At 37.5% G+C, this 22,206-nt stretch overlaps 1 protein-coding gene across 2 annotated transcripts in view; it reads right to left on the reverse strand.

The window, feature by feature from the left end:
• Nucleotides 1-4,453: 4,453 nt before the first annotated feature.
• The window catches only part of LOC134743756 (EGFR adapter protein-like), a 146,917-nt gene continuing 129,164 nt past the window's right edge, over nt 4,454-22,206 (reverse strand). The window contains exons 7-11 of one of the 2 annotated variants that reach the window (XM_063677399.1): nt 21,808-22,014; nt 20,720-20,881; nt 19,719-19,869; nt 18,884-19,051; nt 4,455-8,372 (exon numbers count right to left, since the gene is read on the reverse strand). In XM_063677399.1, the coding sequence (XP_063533469.1) occupies nt 8,175-8,372; nt 18,884-19,051; nt 19,719-19,869; nt 20,720-20,881; nt 21,808-22,014 (886 nt within the window). In that variant the 3' untranslated portion in view covers nt 4,455-8,174. Of the gene's footprint in view, nt 8,373-18,883; nt 19,052-19,718; nt 19,870-20,719; nt 20,882-21,807; nt 22,015-22,206 lie in introns of both variants that reach the window. The other variant, XM_063677400.1, reaches the window with a different exon arrangement.

Genomic DNA, 22,206 nt, shown 5'->3' on the forward strand with positions numbered 1-22,206 from the left:
TTAAAGTCCGTAACTGTAGCTAGTTGGGCGTTTAATTCTTTAGTTAACTTTCTAAGAAACTTCGAATCTGACACTGCATTACACGCATTTTATTTATTTTATCAGTAATAATAACGTGGGTATAAATTATAATAGAAACATCATCTTACTTGTGTATAAAACATTTGAAATTCAGAATACACTGCCAAATGATGAAACCCAATTTAATCATAATTATTATACTGCCTAGTACAGTCGCCATCAGATATATCGGAGCGGCCAAGGTGTTCACAATATCTGAACACGCACTCTAACGCCTTGATAATAGAGGCGTGTTCAGATATTTGTGAGCACTTTGGCCGCTCCGATATATCTGATGGCGACTGTACATTATACAGACCTTAATAGACCTATCAAACTCAAATCACCGTAGCTCTACCAAGGCATCAAATTTAATCGCTCCCGTCAGACAAGGACCAGTGACGTGACTTAGATTACTTCGTACTTCACCTTACTCGTCAAAAAGACTAATTACTTTGAAGATGGTGCAGACTTAGGACGTTTCGTCTGTTAGTGGGTGTCCACCGCACGCTGTCATAGTTTTTCGATCTTGTTTATCTGCGATGTTAATGTATTGTGCCTGAGTGCCTAGCATTGAAAAATTTTTTTTTTCAAGTTTCTTTCGAAAAAAACTGCAAATTTCAGTTACAATACTTCCGAAAAAAAATGAAGCTAAAAAAAACTAGTTTTTTTCAAAACTTCTGTATTTATCAATATACTTAATTAGGAATTTAAACAGGTAGGTTAAGGTTGCATGTCTAATGTGTTTGTTTATGGCATTGACACTGTCATCAAGTCATCAGTGGCATTGTGTGTGACGTATTTAATTTTTCTGAGTAAAACTGGAAAAAAAACCGAAATGATCAAAATTTTGTAAAATTCCCAAAAAAACATTTGATTTTTTCCGGAATTTTCATCCCTAAGTCTGACACTCGTAAATAAGGTAATTACAGAAGCTATATTACAAGTACCATCGTTAAACGAGTACGTATAGATAAATCTTATAGTTTGAATCTTATCAAATGATTTTTACGCCAAAAACCCTAATCTGTTAAACAAAAGCCATTGTTTCTTTTTTGTGAGCTCATTGCTGGTGAGCGCGTGGCCATTGTTGGTGAGCGCGTGCCACGCGCTAAGACACAATGGCCACACGCTCACCAACAATGATCACGCGCTCGCCAACAATGGCCACGAGCTCACATAAAAGAAACAATGGCTTTTGTTTACCAGGTTAGGATCTTTGGAGTAAAAATTATTTGAGAAGATTCAAACTATAACCGCTTTTGTAGGTACTGGTTTCAAGTTTACAAAGACGGATTTATTTTTTTATGTTAACTGTTTATGAAAGTTTAATTATAAATGAAAGAGATTAATTAAAAATTCTTAGCTCAGTATTTTATGACTGCAAACCTCAGCTTATATTACGGGTTTAAAAACGCTTTATTACTACAAAGAAAAACCGGCCAAGTGCGAGTCAGACTCGCGCACCGAGGGTTCCGTACTTTTTATTATTTGTTGTTATAGCGGCAACAGAAATACATCATCTGTGAAAATTTCAGCTGTCTAGCTATCACGGTTCATGAGATACAGCCTGGTGACAGACAGACAGACGGACAGACGGACCGCAGAGTCTTAGTAATAGTGTCCCGTTTTTACCCTTTGGGTGCGGAACCCTAAAAAGGCCTTAGCTCAGATTTTTAACCCCCGGGCCCCGACGCAAAAGGGGGTGTTGTATGTTTGACGCCAATATCTGTCTGTCTGTGGCTCAAGCTCTCCAAGGGATCAGCCGATTTCGATACGGTTTTTTTACATTAAAGTAAGTTTTTTTACGGTGGATCTTAGCTATTTATTCAGCAGTTCAAACACTTATCAGCTTTTTTCAAAATTATGTAAGGCATTTTTGGCTTAAAATGGATTTTGTTAGCTTAGGAGGCTTATAATTTTTTTTAATTTTATAGTTATGGCATATTATTAAGAATATATTCAAAACCCAAACTATAAAATTAACAGAAGCGCTGGTGGCCTAGCGGTAAGAGCGTGCGACATTCAATCCGGAGGTCGCGGGTTCAAACCCCGGCTCGTACCAATGAGTTTTTCGGAACTTATGTACGAAATATCATTTGATATTTACCAGTTGCTTTTCGGTGAAGGAAAAACATCGTGAGAAAACCGGACTAATCCTAACAAGGCCTCTACCCCTCTGGGTTGGAAGGCCAGATGGCAGTCGCTTTCGTAAAAACTAGTGCCTACGTCAATTCTTAGGATTAGTTGTCAAGCGGACCCCAGGCTCCCATGAGCCGTGGCAAAATGCCGGGATAACGCGAGGAAGATGATGATGAAACTATAACCCTTAATAGAATAGACCATCAATTTTCTGCGGCTTGATGCAGACAAAGATAGATATAACTCCGTAATAGATGGATACAGTCTAAGGCAAAAACGTGCCTCGAAAATCAAGAAAATTTGATTCTCGTTCAGAGGGCGCTACTAGTTTTGGTTTACTGTCGTATAGATGGCGTTGACGGTTTCGTTTGTTATTTAACAATTTTAACGCATATCAGTGAAAGAACATGGGTCAAAATCATAAAAATAATTAATGCAAATAAAAAAAATCATTTATCTATATTTAAATACATTTTATCGTATTTTTATAAATCTTCATTTTTAGTTTTAAAGTGTGTCGACAGATGGCAGTGAATTTACTGGGGTTACAAAATTTACTATGACAGTACCGCTCTAGTATAAGTTACTCTATGATGCCGATAACTACCAAAAATAGGTTTCTTATCTCTAAAATTTCAACGTGATATGTAACGCCATCTTCCTGTTAACTGTTAACCTTCACCATTATTAAAGGAACATGAAACCAGAGAATGCTGTGAAATTCCCACAGCGCTTCAGGAGCATGAGAAGTGTGCCAATTTATCCAGAGATGGCGCTGTTTGCAAAAAAGTTCGTCACATGTTTTCTTTGTCTAATGTACGGCAATAATTATTCCAAGTTACAATATGGTGTTATTGTTTTGGGTGGTAATTGGTTATAAAATTTGCTATTAGATGATACAGACTTCGTTAATCTAGCTTCTAATACAACAGAGTTATGTTATGACCGAAAAAGTAAAATTTGTGTCAACTCTCCTTGGGCTCCCTTACTGTCCTGTTTTGTGTGTAATAAACTTATCTTTTAATACAGTTACTCAAAAAGTGCTACTTTACGTAGCTGTTTAGCGTGCGGAAAGTTAGTTTTCGCGAACTAGTGCTTTTTACTTTTCCAATTTTTTTAAATTTATTCTTGTTCCAATTCATGACTACTTATTGATGAGTGTTTATATTAGTTTCCTTTAGACGTCGTAATCAACATAAAAACCTACTGTTCATGTAAGAATACGAAAAATATACATATTTCATATTTTATTACTTACCTCTTCATCATTATAACACGTCTATTTTTTTTATATTGAATATTGAAAAACCGTTCTTAATAAGTTGTCTGAATGGAACGGAACGCCTGTCAAAGAAGGGGCGTTTTTTCTTTCTGCTTTAAGTTTCCAAATGCAACATTCGGTATTGTTTTTATTAATGTACGATACACAAATAATCGTAATTAACGATATTTGGGTAATAATAGTACAATGTTTTATATTTACAATTGTTTCTGTCTTATAGAACATGCATTAAAAAAAAACTTTCATTGAAGTGCGTTCAATAATAATAACACCCAGCTAAAAAAACACCTCTTCATAATGTCAACGTCAATGGTGTCACAGAATTAATAATATAAAAGTTTCGAATTCCTTACTTGTTGTTTTTCTTATTTTTTCGCAACTGTATTAAAAAACGTCGTTCGATACACTTGCGGAAATGTCATTCTTCACTCGTCCCGAGTCTTGACGTCAAGATATCTCGGTACTCGTGACGTAATGACATACTTTCCGCACTAGCATCGAAATGTAATATTATCTTCTTTATCTTTATATTGCAAACATATAAAGTTGGAAGCGCTGGTGGCCTAGCGGTAAGAGCGTGCGACTTGCAATCCGAAGGTCGCAGGTGCAAACCCTGGCTCGTACCAATGAGTTTTTCGGAACTTATGTACGAAATATCATTTGATATTTACCAGTCGCTTTTCGGTGAAGGAAAACATCGTGAGGAAACCGGACTAATCCCAACAAGGCCTAGTTTCCCCTCTGGGTTGGAAGGTCAGATGGCAGTCGCTTTCGTAAAAAACTAGTGCCTACGCCAATTCTTGGGATTAGTTGCCAAGCGGAACCAAAGCTCCCATGAACCGTGGCAAAATGCCGGGACAACGCGAGGAAGATGATGATAAAGTTGCGGCTAACATGAGAGATATCTGATAGGTATGGAAGGAAATAATAAATCAAACAAATTACTTTTTTCTTATTATGTATTTTATAAGTGAATAAATTAATTGTTTTAGGTCGATGCTAATATTACAAAGTGATACAAAATGGACAAATAAAAATATACAACATTGTAATTGATTTTTCCAGTGCCAATTGTCGTTTTTAAATAGCGTACGTACCAAAAGTAATTTTTGCATATTTATTAAGTTTTAATGAATGTTTTTTTTTTTATTTAAGTTTTTCAGTTATACAATTAAAAAAAATACAATAAAAATAAGACCATTTCACATGTTTTATTTATTTACTACTTTAAAGCAGGCAGAAGTAAATGAATAAATTGTTAGATACACCGTGAGGTATGTCACGAGTCACGACTCAGGACAAAAGGGAGAATAAAAAATCTAAGCACGGATATGCTAAGACTACTGTTCGCTTTTTTATATTGATAAGTACATTTAGTGGCCAGATGTTCAGTACAAAAACACGTCACGGAGCGGATAAATTATTTTTAGGTGGCAAAGTGCCATCTAGGCACAACCTATGGTTCGCGACTGTACTTTGTGCGGAGAACTCTTTATTAATTTACTTCTTCCTATTTTAACGGGTTGTAATAAATAAACTGCAACTTAAGGATATATTTAAATCAAATAAGGTCAATGTGGAGAAGATCGGCATATACAATTTATTGCAAGGAAGATCGTCATAGGGCAAGAACTTGTATTTGTCCTGTCCGCGCGCGAATTCCGTGCACGACTGAGGAATGTTAGGAATGTTGGGTGTCATGACCGAGTGGTGTCATTTTGTGTACGGGCGCGGCGCACACCCCCCCACTTCCTCGACCTCCGAATGCACGGAATTTGCGTGCGGACGGTATACGTACGTATACTGTCCGCACGCAAATTCCGTACGTCGCTCAGACATCGTCAGAAAGGAAAAGCTTCACTTCTGCTCTACTGACCATCTGTAAGTGGAGTATAAAGATTACACGTAAGAGTTAAAAACGACATGAATGGAATGGAATGAATCATGAATGAATGTGATGAATGAAAGAGTTTATGGCCGGTCTTCCCACATTGGCATTACTATACAGATAAAATAGACTGTCAATAAGTTGTCAGTACTTCAATAAATACGTACGTTAATGTAGTTGATAATAAATATGACAAACATCAACAGACACTATATTATGATCTACATATAGTTGATAACGTCATATATACTCATATTCATATACAACGCGTTCTTAAGGCAGTGTAACAATTAATAGCGTGACAGACGAATCTACAGTTCAACTAATTTTAAAAAAAATACGTATATTGTAAAAAACGTTGCCTTGAAAAACTGACAAAAGTTCGTTTGGTAATTTGGCGTGTAGGCAAATACAATTCGACATATTTTCTCGTTTTAAAATTTTAATAACAGTAGTTTCATGTAGATTGTGAATCCATGATTGATATATTATTAAAAGTAAAAATTATAATGTTGCTTATTCATTTTTAGATCCGAATGTCACTTACGCCAAGCCATGTTTAGATAAAAGGTACTCACTAAAAGGCATCTTGTTACAAATACATATTTAAATCGGTATATCACAAAAGTTTCATCAAATATTTTATAAATTTAAATCAGTGTTATACCTCATTCGATATTAGTACCTGATGTTGATCATTTGGTCGAGGTGATATTGTGGAACGCGCAAATATAAAGCAGATATGTGTAATGACTAATGACCAAAGCACACGTGTTTTTTACGAAGTTTTTCAACACACTTGCGAGGAAAAACAAAACTTAAATTTTAATCATATTTTAATTGTTAAAACAGTTAATAAAAACTTAATAAAAAAAAGTGTCAATGTACATTACCGCACTAGTTCGAAACTTGTGCAAGTTCAATAATCATGTATAATGAAGAAAAAAAACGCGGGTTTAATATCTAGGATTATAATCATAAAAGCGGTTCAATTAGTTCTACATTGCGAGCTAGTGTGTCAAAAAAGGTTGTTCTAACCAATGGGCACACGGGTTTAAACTGTTGGGCATGCCAAACATACATAGAGGTACTATATTATGTTTAAGTGGCGCCATCTTTTGACAAATCTGTAATCTAAGTATAAATGGTAAAACTTTTGTTACATACAGCGTTATTTTATTCTTCAACCGATTATTCATTTCGACAAATATAATATTCTATATTTTACAAATTACATGTGTTATACTTTGATAAAGGCGTGAGTCGTTAAACCAGTGGCTATACACGTTAAGACTAGATATCTAGGATATTACAAAATTATAAAAGCAAACTCAATTCCTTTCTATATTATGTCTATTAGATATGACACATGATACTATAGTTACACTCCATATACACAATATTTTACATATTTTACACATACATGACGTATTTATCACATTATTTTTTATTAAAAGTACGTTAGTTTACGAGAGGCATTGTTTATTATGTTTATACATTATTCAACTGTATAAATATTTAGAGATGGCTTTAAATTAAACCTTTGAATTAAATATTAAAATACCTTTTTTTGTTCACCAAGCTAAATTCACTGCTATTAAAATTGAAATCTGGAATAGAATAACTAAAAAAGTTTTAAAATATATATATTTATTAACTAATGATATTGATCATTGACTCAATTAAGTATTTAAAATAATTCAATGTAAATGTGTATAAGGTAGTAATCGTATAAACTGTATAAAGAGTGCCTTCATTCGTTAACACATACAATAGAAATTATTGCAACTTCTCAAGAGCTCACCATTGTTATAAGTTAATGACTTAAAAATTACTAATTAAATATGTCCGTCGCTTAAGCTTGACACAGATGAACAGTTCCTATACAAATTGTAGCTGAGAAGCTATCAATTTGTATTCCTTTTTAGGGTTCCGTACCCAAAGGGCAAAAACGGGACCCTATTACTAAGACTCGGCTGTCCGTCTGTCTGTCAGCAGGCTGTATCTCATGAACCGTGATAGCTAGACAGTTGAAATTTTCACAGATGATGTATTTCTGTTACCGCTATAACAACGAATATTAAAAAGAACCCTCGGTGGGCGAGTCCGACTCGCACTTGACCGGTTTTTTTCTTTAATACAGGATTTTTTTTAAACATTCTAGGTTAAAAATACAAATTCATACCATAGTCAACTGGCTACTTGATCAAAATCTGATGATTTTTGTGATGATTCACATGAGTCTATTTCCACATAACAAAATAAAACGATTGTAGGGACTTTATTTCCATTCACTCACGTACGCACCATACTAATGTCTTTAACGTGAAGCGACGTGCACAAGCTGCTACATATGAAATTTAAAAACATTCGAGATGCTGGAGATCAAATATTTCACTCGACGAACTGACTATCGCTCCAATCCTTCGGTACCCTCAACCACTACATATATCCATATTGTCCTCACAATCAATGAGGGCTATCGTTTTTTTGCTCACCAGTTGGCGCCTCTGTTGATGATGGTCCAAAAGACTATAGAACAGCTGTCAGTCATTGAAGTGACAAATGACATTTGACATTTCGAACTATGGAAAAGACCACCATCTACACTAGCGCCCCTAGCGGCGAATTCATACGCGATAGCCCTCATTCGCACGCAACGAAGCCACAACTGACTCCACGTGGCGTGTAAAATGATCGGTTTAAATCATCTTCAGTTCTATTAAGTCCATCAAAGTTTGACTGTAGATCACACCTCTATAGATACTCCAGCGTGTTCGCTAGGTCAGCACCAGCAGTGTGCTATACATCGAGCTGCGGCCGGAAGGGTAGATGTCTGGGCGTGTGCGGCGGCGGGGGAGGCGGGGGCTCGTCGAGGTCGCGCGGCGCGCGCGGCGGCGCGGCGCGGCGCGCGAGGCGCAGCGGGCACGGCAGCAGCTCCGGCATCACGCTGTGGTGCGTCACGAGGGCTGATAGGGAGGTGAACTCTTTTGTGAAGCCCTGGAAATGAGAGGACTAATTGTTTTAGATCACGGTAATATAATTATTTACAACAGTGCTGTGCTACACTTATTACACTTTTCTTGCATATATTTTATAATTTGTTAAAAATATTATAAGTATTCCCTCATACAAAAAGTACTTGTCTTTTTTTTTTGTAACTGTCAAACTAGTAGATTTGGTAATGAAAAGTATTTTATTAATAATTTTAGGATAAACAGTTAAACTTGTTAATTGTATGAAATTTTGTAAATTGTATGAAACTGTAATAATACTTTGTTAGAGTTTAAGTATGAAATTTTTCGTGTAATCTAACTGTTCTTTGTAATAAGGTTGATATTTGTATGTAGGGATTTTTCTGAGAGATAGACGTGTGCACTGTTTGAAGATTTATTTGTGACTGGATTTGACAGATACATGCATACATTAATACGTTCACTCACACATGCTTAAAACGCAACTAACATACCGCCCACCAAAAGGTCATCGACCTTTTTTAAAACTACATAGGTATAGATACAACTCATCTACAAAATTGTACATAGTATTTGACTATAACAAATTGTACGATTATAACTACATTAATGCATGCAATTGCATTGACAAACTATAACACTATGTGTAGTAAGGAAAAGCAAGTATGAGAGAGTATTAGGTTTGACTTGATTGACACCTGCCTTGCCACATCGGTATATCCCGACGAACTCAAAACGGGTATAATACGCCCTATTTATAAAAAAGGAGCGCATAGTGATTGTAATAACTATAGACCAATTACTATATTGTCGTGTATCGATAAGATAATTGAGAGATACCTCGGTAACGAAATCAGTAACTTTTTGACTCAAAACAATATAATTAACAGTAAACAATACGGTTTTCAAAAAAATCGAAGTACCTCTCAGCTACTTCGCGACTTCAACAATGAAATCAACGAGCACATGCATGAAAAAAGGCATGTGCTCGTTGTTTTCATTGATTTCAGCAAAGCTTTTGAAATGCTAGATTATGAAACGTTATATTACAAATTAGAGCAGAGCGGTATACAGGGTCCTCTAGTTAACTTGCTGAAAAGCTATCATAAAAATAGACATACACGAGTAAAAATAAACAATACATACAGTGACGAAATAAAAACCGAAAAAGGCACGGCGCAGGGATCCATAATTGGACCAACGGAATACCTGCTATATGTTAATGATATGTGCAACATAATAACTGAGGGCTCTGTCTATCAGTTCGCGGACGACACATGCATTATCACAGCCGACCGTGACATAGCTGCCGCAGAACGCATAATGCAATCCAACTTTAACACCCTCTGCAAATGGGCGCACGATGTCGGTTTAGTAATTAACGCCCAAAAGACCAAGATAATGCATATTCGTTCAGCTCACAATAAAACTACTCATAATATTACTGTATTTGCACACCAACATAGCTGCCTGCACCAGCATAATATCACAACGTGTAACTGTGAAAAAATTGAAGTGGTCACAGAGCACATGTACCTTGGGTTAATAATCGACCACAGATTCAACTGGGGACCACACATTAATTATGTGTGCGATAAGTTGAGAGCCATCCTAAGTAAAATGTCAACATTAAGATATAAGTTACCGTACAAAACCCTACGTATGTTGTACTTAGCCCTTGCTGACTCTGTGATCGGTTACGCTCTGAGTACTTATGGTAAAACCTATAAAACATATATAGAAAAAATATATAACTTACAAATAAGATTATTGAAGACACTTGTACCTAAGCATATCAAAAAGAAGTACGAAACAGACTATTCCCAACTTTTCAAATACTGTAATTTACTCCCAGTTCAAAATATGTGTAAACTAGCCATACTAACAGAAGAATATCACCATGTTACTAAACTAAAAGAACACAAAAGATGTACAAAACTAAGATGTCTACAGAACCAAAACAAATATTGTATACCCAAATATAACAACATATATGGCACTAGGCTGTACACATATATATTACCTAAAATATTGAATGATCTGCCAGAAGTTGTTTGTGCTAAATATTTAAATGGTAAACATATAAAAAATGTCGTTAAAATGCACTTATTAAAAACTAACGACACAAGCTATGTATACTAAGAATCATATTTATGATAAGATATAGGATATAATATTGTTTTTCTTTATGTTATTCTCGAACTCCCCATCGGCACACAAACCTCCATAAGGTTTTGCCTACGATGGGTCTTGTAATGATCTAAAAAAACTGTAATTTGCTTCCTTATTCAATAAATTAAAAAAAAAAAAAGGTAAGTATATAATAATAAGCAAGTTAGGTGAAATTCAATTACTAAAAGTTGTACAATTATTCGCAATTATTACGGCAGTATTCAGTTACAGAAATAAGTAGAAGATTTGAAACATAGCTACATGCAAAATTAATTTAATGTGGAGCATTAAGTAAATTAAGATGCTGTATGAACAGGCATAAGGCACAATTTAGTGATAGTTCTTTTTACGATTGAATCGCCACTTTTAATACTGTACTATACACGAGTTAAGTTATCCGCGCACGCGGGTTTATCCACTATGTCTCCAAGCTGTCATTTCCCAGGTGTATACCAATTCTAGGTGTATAGCCACGGTGGCCATGCATATGAAAATTGCTATGTAGGCCTTACATGTTTTAGCACCTCTACCTCTAGACACAAAAAATTGATAAGGTCCGGCAAAATGAACACCACTATTCAGGGTCATCTGATATTGTACATGTAAGGTTCTTCGGTGGGCGTCGTGCAACTCGTGCATGATTAGGTATGTGAAGTGACATTTGACTAAAATCATAGGAAGCTTTCGTTCTTCATCAAACTTAGAATGGCACGATCTACCGCCCACCCTGAGGATGTCGCTTGCGTCAAGGTAAGGGTTTAAATTTCTTAATATGCTCTTAGTGCTTCCTCCTTTTCTTGTTTTCAAGCCTTCTACGTCTTCCATGAAATATTCTGCTTGCACAACCCTTATACATAACAGTGCTTTCTCTAGCTCTTGTGTTGTTACTATCATTTCCGTGTTTGAGTTTCTCTCTTTGTTTACTTCCCTTTCACCTTCTTCAATGTAGTTTAGTTTGTATTCAATGTATTCTTCTATAGCTTTAACATACTCATTCTTCAGATTAGGTTCCCTTGCGAATATTTTTTCTTGTTGTTTCAGTCCCAGCATGGCGATGTCTCTTGTTTGTCCTTTTGGAGATAGATGTTCTTCTTTTTTGAATGGTAACGTTCCTATGTATCTTCCTTCTTCGTTTCTTGTATGAGTCTCCTTGTAAATCATCTTACACCTTTCTTCTTGTCTCGTAAGACTCTTCTTTGTATCTGTAGTATCTATCTCCCAAAATGCCTTCAACATGTCGTTCACGTCGACCTGATGATGCATCACAACTATGTTTTCTTCTAAAGTGTCTGCTGTGCCTTCTGCGTCTCCGAATATTATCCAACCTAGGCTTGTTTCTTGTGCGCATGGAGTGCCAGGTGGACCTTTCATTACCTTTCCTTCTAGTATTTGTGCATACACTTTTACACCAAGTAGCATGTCTACTCGCCCTGGCTGATGAAACTTAGGATCAGCCAGAGTGAGTCCTTGTATGTGTGACCAGGCTTGTGGGTCATACTTAATCTTCCTTGATGGTAGTTGTGATGTGAGCTTCGAGGGCATTATATAAGCTTTGACATCTAGCTTGAAACTGTCATCTTGATTTGACAATACTTGAACATGTGCTACGCTGTTGATCTTGACCTGGAGGTCGCCGACACCGGTAACAGTTCCTCTCACAGGTGACCTCTTGACTCGCAGAGCTTGTGCTGCGCGTTCACTTAAAAAGCTTGATTCTGAGCCTGGATCAATTAAACAACGAAGGGGAGTCACGTGACCTTCGTCGTCCCTTATGGATATCATTGCAGTCGCTAGCAGGCTTTTGGATTTCTTGCAGGTAAAGTTACACGAAATTTCCACCACGTCTACTTCTTCATCATTCTGCGGGTCTTCTTCGTGGTGTGTCAGCTGACTGTGGTAAGCTTGAGTTTTCACTGACTCCTCATTCTGCGCTTGGTGTATCATGGTGTGATGCCTCTTCTTGCATATACGACATGAAAAGGAAAGACGACATCGTGATGCAGAATGTCCAGGTAGGAGACAGTTGAAACATAATTTAGTTTTCTTCACATAGTCAATTCTCTCCACAGGCGACATTTTCGTGAACTCTTGACAGTGACATAAAGTGTGTTCTTCCCTACATAAAACACAGCTTTTTGATGATGTTGACACGTGGTAAGACTTTTCCTTAATTGTTTTAGATTCTTTAGGTACGGTAGCAGTGACAGGGTTAACCAGTTCCAACGTACGAAACTTCGACTCGAGATATTTCTTTAATTCAGTCCACTTAGGCAACTGGTCAGCACTTAAACTGTAGGCGTGTTCCACCCAATCCTTATGAGTTTCGTTGTCGAGTCGGTTCACGACTAGGTATATTATGAACGGGTCCCACTCGTTTATATTCACTTGAAGATTTTGTAAATCATTCAAACATTGCGTCGTAGTGTCCAGTAAATATTTTATTTGACTAGATGTTTGCGTAGTAATCTTCTTTTGACTAAACAATCTCTTCAAAAGGGAGTTCACAATTAACCTCTTATTACCATACCTTTGTCTTAAAGTCTCCCAGGCCAACTCATAATTTTGCTCTGTAATCGTAACATGCTTCAATAAAGCAGCGGCTTCACCGGCGATACTTGACTTTAAATAGTGCAGTTTCTGAACCTTACTAAGACTCGTGTTGTTATGTACTAACGACGTAAACAAATCGTGAAACGTCGGCCACTCTTCATAGTTATTAGAAAACACAGGTAAAACAATAGCAGGTAACTTGACATGTTGTTGTACAGCTTCAAACATCGTGATATCCAGCGAACTTGTTCCTTGAACATGTGTGGGAGCGGCAGCAGCGAGCGCGTCCTTGATATCACCTTGTAAACATAGGTATAACTCCTCCACGACATAATAATCTTCCTTAAGAAAATACTGTATCTCGCCGCGCTCCTGCATTGTAGTATTCTGTACCAGCTGTTTATGCGCCGATGTAAATGTTTTCCAATAAGCGTCAAGACACTGTGCTCGAGATTCTAAATAGCCTTTAGTTAAACGTTGTTTGGGACATTTCTTCAAATTAATTTCAGTTTTCTTTAATAATAACGCTGTATCCTCCAAAACACGAATTAACTGTTCGTTAGTACTCATATTGCAGTATTTACTTGTCCATTCACGTAAACAACACGATAACACAACTTAATAATCTTCAATTCATTTAATTTGTCATAATTTCCTTATATTTCGCACCTGCAGATAGCAACTAGGCTCAGGAATGCGGTCCGCTATTGTTCTCGCCGGCCGGCTGGGCTTCGCTTATCTGGTTCCTCCTCCGGTTCGATGTCGACCAAATGTTCTTTGTAATAAGGTTGATATTTGTATGTAGGGATTTTTCTGAGAGATAGACGTGTGCACTGTTTGAAGATTTATTTGTGACTGGATTTGACAGATACATGCATACATTAATACGTTCACTCACACATGCTTAAAACGCAACTAACACTAACTATTCTAAATTTAACCTGCATACACATATATATATATTATGTATATAGGGCGTCCCACGCCCATGCCACATGGAGGGAAAGTACCTTAAATATTGTAGATAGAACATTTTACTGAAAGAAGACATTATTTTAATTTTAAAAACAATTTTAACTGCGTTCATAGATTTTTGAATAATTATACGTTTGAACCGGGAATCGAACCCGCTACACGAGAAAAAAATCATCCTGTAGCTTTATCATACCGATCGAAAGGGTTCATCAGAAGGATTATTTTTTGCTAAATAACATAGTGTCAGAAATAAAAGGAAGACCATGAATTTTAACATTTTTAATACAAAATTAATCAATTTATCAAATGCTCAAAATGTCTCCCCTCCTGTTGAATACAAAGTTGCACTCTTTTGATTATTTCACTCCCTGTCGCTTTTTTGATCTTGCTGTGGTGGATATTCAGAATAATACGTCTAAGTTCTGTTTGTAGCTCGTTGACACTTTCATACGTGTTCTTGTAAACTAAATTTTTTACATAACCCCATAAAAAAATCTAACGGGGTTAGATCTGGGGATCTTGGCGGCCATTTTGTTTGTCCATTTGTCCCGATCCAGGGACGAAAGTGTTCATTGAGATAGTCCCTTGTTCTGTGACTGTTATGAGCCGGAGCCCCACCTTGCTGAAAAATAAGGTTTTGTCGTTCTGCAACCGGAAGGTTATTATTTATCTCATTTCTTAAAATCTCAAGTATTTCTAAGTTCCTTTCCGTATTCAAATGCCCTTCGTAAAAATGTACTAAGAGGACCCGGTTATTTACAATCCCACACCAACAGTTGAACGAAAAACGCACTTGATTATTAGTCTCGCGGATACGTAAGGGATTCTCTCTGGACCAAATGCGATTATTGTGTCGGTTGTACATACCATTGTTGCTGAAGTTTGTCTCGTCTGACCAGATAATATTATTTAGAAAATACTGATCCTCTCGGATGAGCCTCTCGATTTCATTGCAGAAAATACGTCGTCTTTCATCATCACCCGGCAGTAATTTTTGCACTAGTCGCCCTTCAGTGTAACTTTTGAATTTGTATTTTTTCAGTACACGGTGTATTTTGCTTTTCGAAATTCCGATTACTTCTTCACCTTCCCTCACTGAACTTTTAGGATTTGCCTCAAAGTAAATCAAAATGTCGAGTTCATCGTCAGTGTTTATCATTTGGTGCCGCGGTTGTGGTACGCGATGATCGAAACGTCCCAAATTTAGCAGATTATCCACCAACCGTTTCATAATAAATCGAGATGGTGTATTTCTATCAGGATATCTTTCGCGGTGCCATTGTAAGGCTAATGTTATGTTTTTGTGATTCAAAAAGTATGCTTCCATTAAGTCAAAATTATTTTGAAACGCCATGGTTATGTGAAAAATTCACAATACAATGCAAAAATTCCACAATGAAAATCACAGAAACGAAAGAATAAAAGTTTGAAAATGGAACATATTTGAATTATTTCTTTATAATCAGCCAGCCGCATTGCGATGAACAAAATAATTTACGCGTCTTTCGGCTCAGGATACGGCTCGATTTGTTGCATACAACCAGGTACCTGCTAATTACGTATCTCTTTATCATTTTATCATGCACTTAAATTATAATAGGGAAATGATGCATATTTCTCAAGTGGGTACATTGATTAGTAATAGGTACTTATGATCATGTCAGTTGTATGTCCTTACGGCAATGTTAGCTTTTCATTAATCTGAACGAAACTCCACATCAAATGTTAAAATTCATGGTCTTCCTTTTATTTCTGACACTATGTTATTTAGCAAAAAATAATCCTTCTGATGAACCCTTTCGATCGGTATGATAAAGCTACAGGATGATTTTTTTCTCGTGTAGCGGGTTCGATTCCCGGTTCAAACGTATAATTATTCAAAAATCTATGAACGCAGTAAAAATTGTTTTTAAAATTTAAATAATGTCTTCTTTCAGTAAAATGTTCTATCTACAATATTTAAGGTACTTTCCCTCCATGTGGCATGGGCGTGGGACGCCCGTATATATATATAGGTATATCTGTAAAAATAATATCCCGTGCACATATCAATGTGGTTCAGTAAGGGGGCGGACTGGAAATCAGCGCTGTGCGGTCAATTCCTGGTGAAGTGGCTGGCGCAGCATATGCTGAGCCCGCTCCTTTTGTCGCGCATGACAATTTTTTATGTTATTCGTTTCCTGTAATTTCTCTTCTGTTGTGTGGCAATAAATGTTTTCTTATTCTTATTCTAATACTGGTGGCGAGATCCTAAAACACGCATGTCTCACTGTTGGATAGCCTTTCACAAACGGTTGGAATTTGGGCCGGAGAAGTCTCCGCCGCATTCTTCTAATTGAAACATTTAATGGGCGTTTATATCCGTACAATAATAATATTATTCGAACACCTACGTGCCTGCCTAAAATTTTAAAATAACAGTAGTAGGAAATGGTGGATGTCTGGAGGAACTCGTGAGAGGGTTTCAAATGGTGGATGTGTGGAGGAACAAGTGAGAGAGTTACAAATGGTGGATGTCTGGAGGAACAAGTGAGAGAGTTCCAAATGGTGGATGTCTGGAGGAACTCGTAAGAGAGTTCCAAATGGTAGATGTCTGGAGTTCCAAATTCCACATAATTTATAGTTTCTTGTGCTTTCACAAGAACATTTTTAGGAATCCACCAACACTGAGTTAGATAAAGCCAATACTCTAGCGTTCTATGCACAATATAGCGCACATTCTTTTTGCTTTTTTACACGGTGACTTATTTTTAACCGACTTCAAGATTTCAAAGGAGGAGGTTCTCAATTCGGTTGTATGTTTTTTTTTGTTTTTTTTTTTTTTTAATGTTTGTTACTCCATAACTCCGTCATTTCTAGACCGATTTTGAAAATTCTTTTTTTGATTGTAAGTATATACATACAGATTGGTCCCGTTTTTGTCAAAAAGCAGTTCTGATGATGGGATCCATGAGGAATCGAGGGAACTTCTCAAATGTTAAAGGCATACATATAGTGATTTTAGTATTTTCATCAACAAATCAAGCACTTACATTTAAAAAAGTGACATTTGATGAAGTGGACCTGCTGATGATGATCAGAACGGAACTCTTCAATGACGCATAGTTCACGTTTGGCGATTTATCCTCTTCGTTATGTTTGTTAAGCAAGTTAGGTTTTCAAGAAACATTTTTGTCAAGCTCGAGTTCTGATGATGGGATCCATGAGGAATCGAGGGAACTCCTCAAATATGAAAGGCATACATATAGTGATTTTTGTATTTTTATAAACAAATCCAGCACTTCCATTTTAAAAAGTGACATTTGATGAAGTGGAACTGCTGATGATGATCAGAACGGAACTCTTCAATGACGCATAGTTCACGTTTGGCGATTTGTCCTCTTCGTTATGTTTGTTAAGCAAGTTAGGTTTTCAAGAAACATTTTTGTCAAGCTCGAGTTCTGATGATGGGATCCATGAGGAATCGAGGGAACTCCTCAAATGTGAAAGGCATACATATAGCTATTATTGTATTTATATCAACAAATCCAGCATTTCCATTTTAAAAAGTGACATTTGATGAAGTGGAACTGCTGATGATGATCAGAATGGAACTCTTTAATGACGCATAGTTTACGTTTGGCGATTTGTCCACTTCTTTATGTTTGTTAAGCAACTTAAGTTTTTAAGACATATTTTTGTCAAGCTCGAGTTCTGATGATGAGACCCACGAGGAACCGAGGGAACTCCTCAAATGCGAAAGGCATACATATAGTGATTTTTGTATTTTCATCAACAAATCCAGCATTTACATTTAAAAAAGTGACATTTGATGAAGTGGAACTGCTGATGATGATCAGAATGGAATTATTCAATGACACATAGTTCACGTTTGGCGATTTGTTCTCTTCCTTATGGACCCAAACCCAAACTTGGACCCGGACTCGGACCCGGACCCGGGTCTGAACATGGACCCCAACTCGGACCCGGACCCGGACCAAACTCTGACCCAAACCTGGACCCGGACAGCCGGACACGGACCCGGACTCGGATCCGGACCCAGACCCGGACCCGGAAATGCTACTAGAAAAGTGGGTTTGGTGGGTGGGTGTGTTTTGAACTGCGATTCTCACAGAACAGAACTGCTATCAGAAAAGTAGGTTAGGTTAGGTTAGAGCTGTGACCCTTACAGAAACGAAATGCTACCAGAAAAGTAGGTTAGGTTAAGTTAGAACTGCGACCCTTACAAAAACGAAATGCTACTAGAAAAGTGGGTCGGTTTACCTCCTTTTCTACATAATTAGGCAAAAGATGCTGTCTTTTTCATTTCATTGTCTGGAATCTAAGAGTGCACCATCAACAATAAGTGAACTTTCAGCGGCCCCCATTGAAGTCGGTTTTTTTTTCTTAAAAATTATTATAAACTTGGTTATAATCGCACATTGATCAAACTACTAATAGAGGACTTCTGCTGCATCGTGTGGACACATTTGCCCCAAGTTTCCCAATTCGAGGTATTATTAAATCTAGAAGGAGCCCGTAATCACCTTGATTTTGTATCCTTTAGGCGTCCTAAGGATGAGGTAATAGGCGATGCCAGAGGGTTGAAAGTCGCGGGTAACTCGAACGGAGAGCGCGAAGCAGCCGGTCTGCGTGGTGCTACAGCATACCATGAACGCGCCTACTGGCTGGTTGTTGTTACCTTGAATTTGTATCCTTTAGGCGACCTAAGGATGAGGCAGTGCGCGATGCTCGTGGGCTGGAAGTCGCATGAGACTCGAACAGACAGCGCGAAGCAGTCGGTCTGATGTGTGATGCTACAGCGCACAAAGAACTTGCCTAATGACTGATTGATGTTACCTTGATCTTGTATCCTTTAGGTGTCCTAAGGATGAGGTAGTGCGCGATGCCTGAGGGTTGAAAGTCACGAGGAACTCGAACGGAGAGCGCGAAGCAGCCGGTCTGCGTGGTGCTACAGCGTACCATAAACGCGCCGACTGGCTGGTTGCTTAGTATTTCTAATGCTATCTGGAAATTGGAAGTTTTGATTTAATTTATGTGAATTTTTTAGTAATGTTCACTAAACAGAGGTTATATTCATACTTAGAGAACAGTCAATATAATAAACGGATACGGAACAGTCAATAGATAAATACGAGTATGGATCATAAGCCAACACACTAATAATTTATAAAAAATCTGTATTACACATTACATCCTGATTATAAAATGGGCCTAATAATCGAGGTTTTTTAAATTAATTCTATAAATATATCTCAATTATATAAATATATACTGCCCTACATACTTCTCTCACTACTTCCCATACCACTCGGCGAGTGTGTGGCCGCGCCATTAGGTTTCCATTGTAGAGACGCAACAACAATTCTAATCTCAAGTAAACTGAACGCCGACGCATAACGTAACTGATGGTTAAGGCAGTAAGAATCCTAACCTCAAGGAAACTAAACCACGATGCATGACGTAACGACTAGAGTTAGACCAAGAAAAGTCTGCAGAGATTTTGACAGCACACGTAGTGCCAGTCATAATTTAAATGGAGTTTGACGTTTAAAATAACACCGGCACTCCGTGTGCTGTCAAAATCTCTGCAGACTTTCCTTGGCTTGCCTTAGCTTTTTTGGCTTTATGGGCTTACACATCGTTTTTGCCGGAACTATGCACTAATGCTTACCTCTCTAGGGATCCCTGCTTGGAACCACGGCGCATGTCGTAACTCGGGCTCCGCTCTCGGCACGTTGTTGTTCCCGGATCCATGTGACCCACCGCATGACGACGCTCCTGATGATGATGACGTCGCTGCGCTGCAACCTGCTGATCCGCTCCTGAAAATATTCAAGGTAAAATGATTAGAAATAGTAGATTGTTAACCAAGTGATGAAAGGCACTTATCTCTGCTGAGGTATTTTGGCGCTCGAACGCAGTGAGAGCGCCAATAGTCCGAGGCAGAAATGATGCCTTTCACCCGAGTAAACACTACTTTTCATTTCAAATACGAGGAAAGTAAAATGCATGTGTTTTTTTTAAACATGACTAAGTATACATTTCTATAGTATTTCTTGAGGGTACTTTCAATTAACAATTCAGACAAAAGTATCGTTATTTATAGAATGGAGAGTCAAATATCAGAATGGAAATTGTATAACAAATCCATTTAAATGTTAATTTCAATTGCTTATCGTAACAAAATTAAAAAAATCGTACTTCGACCGAGTGCAGACACGTATCATTTTCTGCACACATTTTCATCATCATCATCACAATGACCCTCTTTCAGAGCATGAGAAATGAAAATTTATTTTTAACGTTCGAAGCCTCAGATCAATATTTTAGTCAGAGTTGAAAATACCGAAACATTTAGCTATGTAAACAGTAATATACTTCTAGTCGACAAGAAAATGACACATTTAGTAAAACAGAAAGGTGTTGTTATCCCAAATAAAGATAACAAAAAACACAAAATGGGGTTTAAAAGTGCTTTTTGCTAGGCCTATTTGAATAAAAAATATTTTGACTTTGACTTTGGACATAATCTGCATTTCCCTTCGGTTATCCGAGACAACGCACTCACATTAACAAGTTTTTAGTTTCTTAATTTAAAAAATAGTAATAAAGTAATAAAGCAGTTAGTATAAAAATCTACCTTATCCCAGAACTAAAACCCATGCACCTTACCCGTTCTTGATATGATTAGTCTTGGTAAACTGCTCAAGGTTCTGCAAGCTATCATGTCTTGACGTGAGCTCCCGGTTGGACTCGCGAGTGTCGCGGCTCCGGGCCTCGGCCTCGGAGGCCTCGTTCACGTAGCCGTTCATGCATAGCGGCAGGTTGGTTGGGCTGCAAGCAGAAACCGGAAGCGTTAAGGTACAGTTATGAAAATGTTAGGGTCACCGATTTAATTTTGCGCTGAAAGTGTTCCGTACGCTGGTTGTTGGTTAACAAAAGTAGATATTAGTAATCGGGTGATTTCTGCACTAAGAATTTTAACGCAGCGTAGGGTACATTTAATGAATTGAATTTCCTTACCAATTCGTACCTTGTCATAGTGACAATCAATATGAAAGTCGCTAGACACCTCATACTATTGCCACTGTGACAAGGTACGCAATGGTATATTAAGATTAAATTCCTTGACCGTGTGCATGTTAGAAAAATGTTTTAAACTGGAAAAAACTCGCTTGCAGAAACATATTCAATTTAAAATTATATTAGAAATGCTAAGTATAATAAACATTTTCATAGCGTACAAGCAGTCTTCCCTGCCCTCATTAAGCCGTTATTCTTGCTTATAAAACCCCTTGCGGTAAACTGGCTACCAAAGGCCACCGTTAATGTATATTTTAGCACTGCGTTAAAATTAAGTCGCATTTAATTAAATCCGGCTCAATCCCTTTGACTCAGAATACCGTTTCCAAAAAACACCCACCACCACCTACATAATTATCCCATCCTTAAATCATAGGTGTCTGTAATCACTCAAAAGCAAAGAATTCAAGCCTCGTATTGAAGTCAAAGTAATATAGAAGTATCCAAGCAGTGCTATTAAAAACTCGCCCTATTTGCAATTTATAATATTTGTAATGCAATTCCCAGAATTGCTACACGAAGTCCGCTTGTATTCCGAGCCCTCTCGTTTCTTCAGTTCATCACCACAATTCCTTAGACTGTTCGCACATTCCGAAACTAGAACTTGCAGTGCCCTATGTCGATACACAATCGGTTCTCAAGTGTAACATGCTCCCAAACCGTAAACTGTGACTTACGTGGTAGGAGTGTCAGCAACTAGCGGAGTGGAGTCATCATCCGACGGCTGCAGCAGCGCTCCGCTCAGCCCCATGAGTCTCTTCATGAGCGGCGCGCGCTCCCCCAGCCGCCGGTAGCAGTTGATCTCCGTGGGGGAGTTGGACTCCTCCGAGCTGGTGGGGCTGGCTTCGTGCTGCATGCCCATTATGCCGCATTTCGATGGTGATCTGGAAATGATAATTAGAAATTTTAGTAATATTTTGAAATTTCACTAATAAGAAACATCTTGATAGCGTTGATTATCATCGGTTACCTTTTTAGTATTCGATTTATTTATTTAACGATTCATTATTTATTTAAGCCTTTTAAACATTACATACCTACTTAAAACTTCGCCAGAAGGGTTACATTTACTTAAC

This window comes from Cydia strobilella, chromosome 8 (genome assembly GCF_947568885.1).
Source record: "Cydia strobilella chromosome 8, ilCydStro3.1, whole genome shotgun sequence".
In the NCBI taxonomy this organism is placed as follows: Eukaryota; Metazoa; Arthropoda; class Insecta; order Lepidoptera; family Tortricidae; genus Cydia; species Cydia strobilella.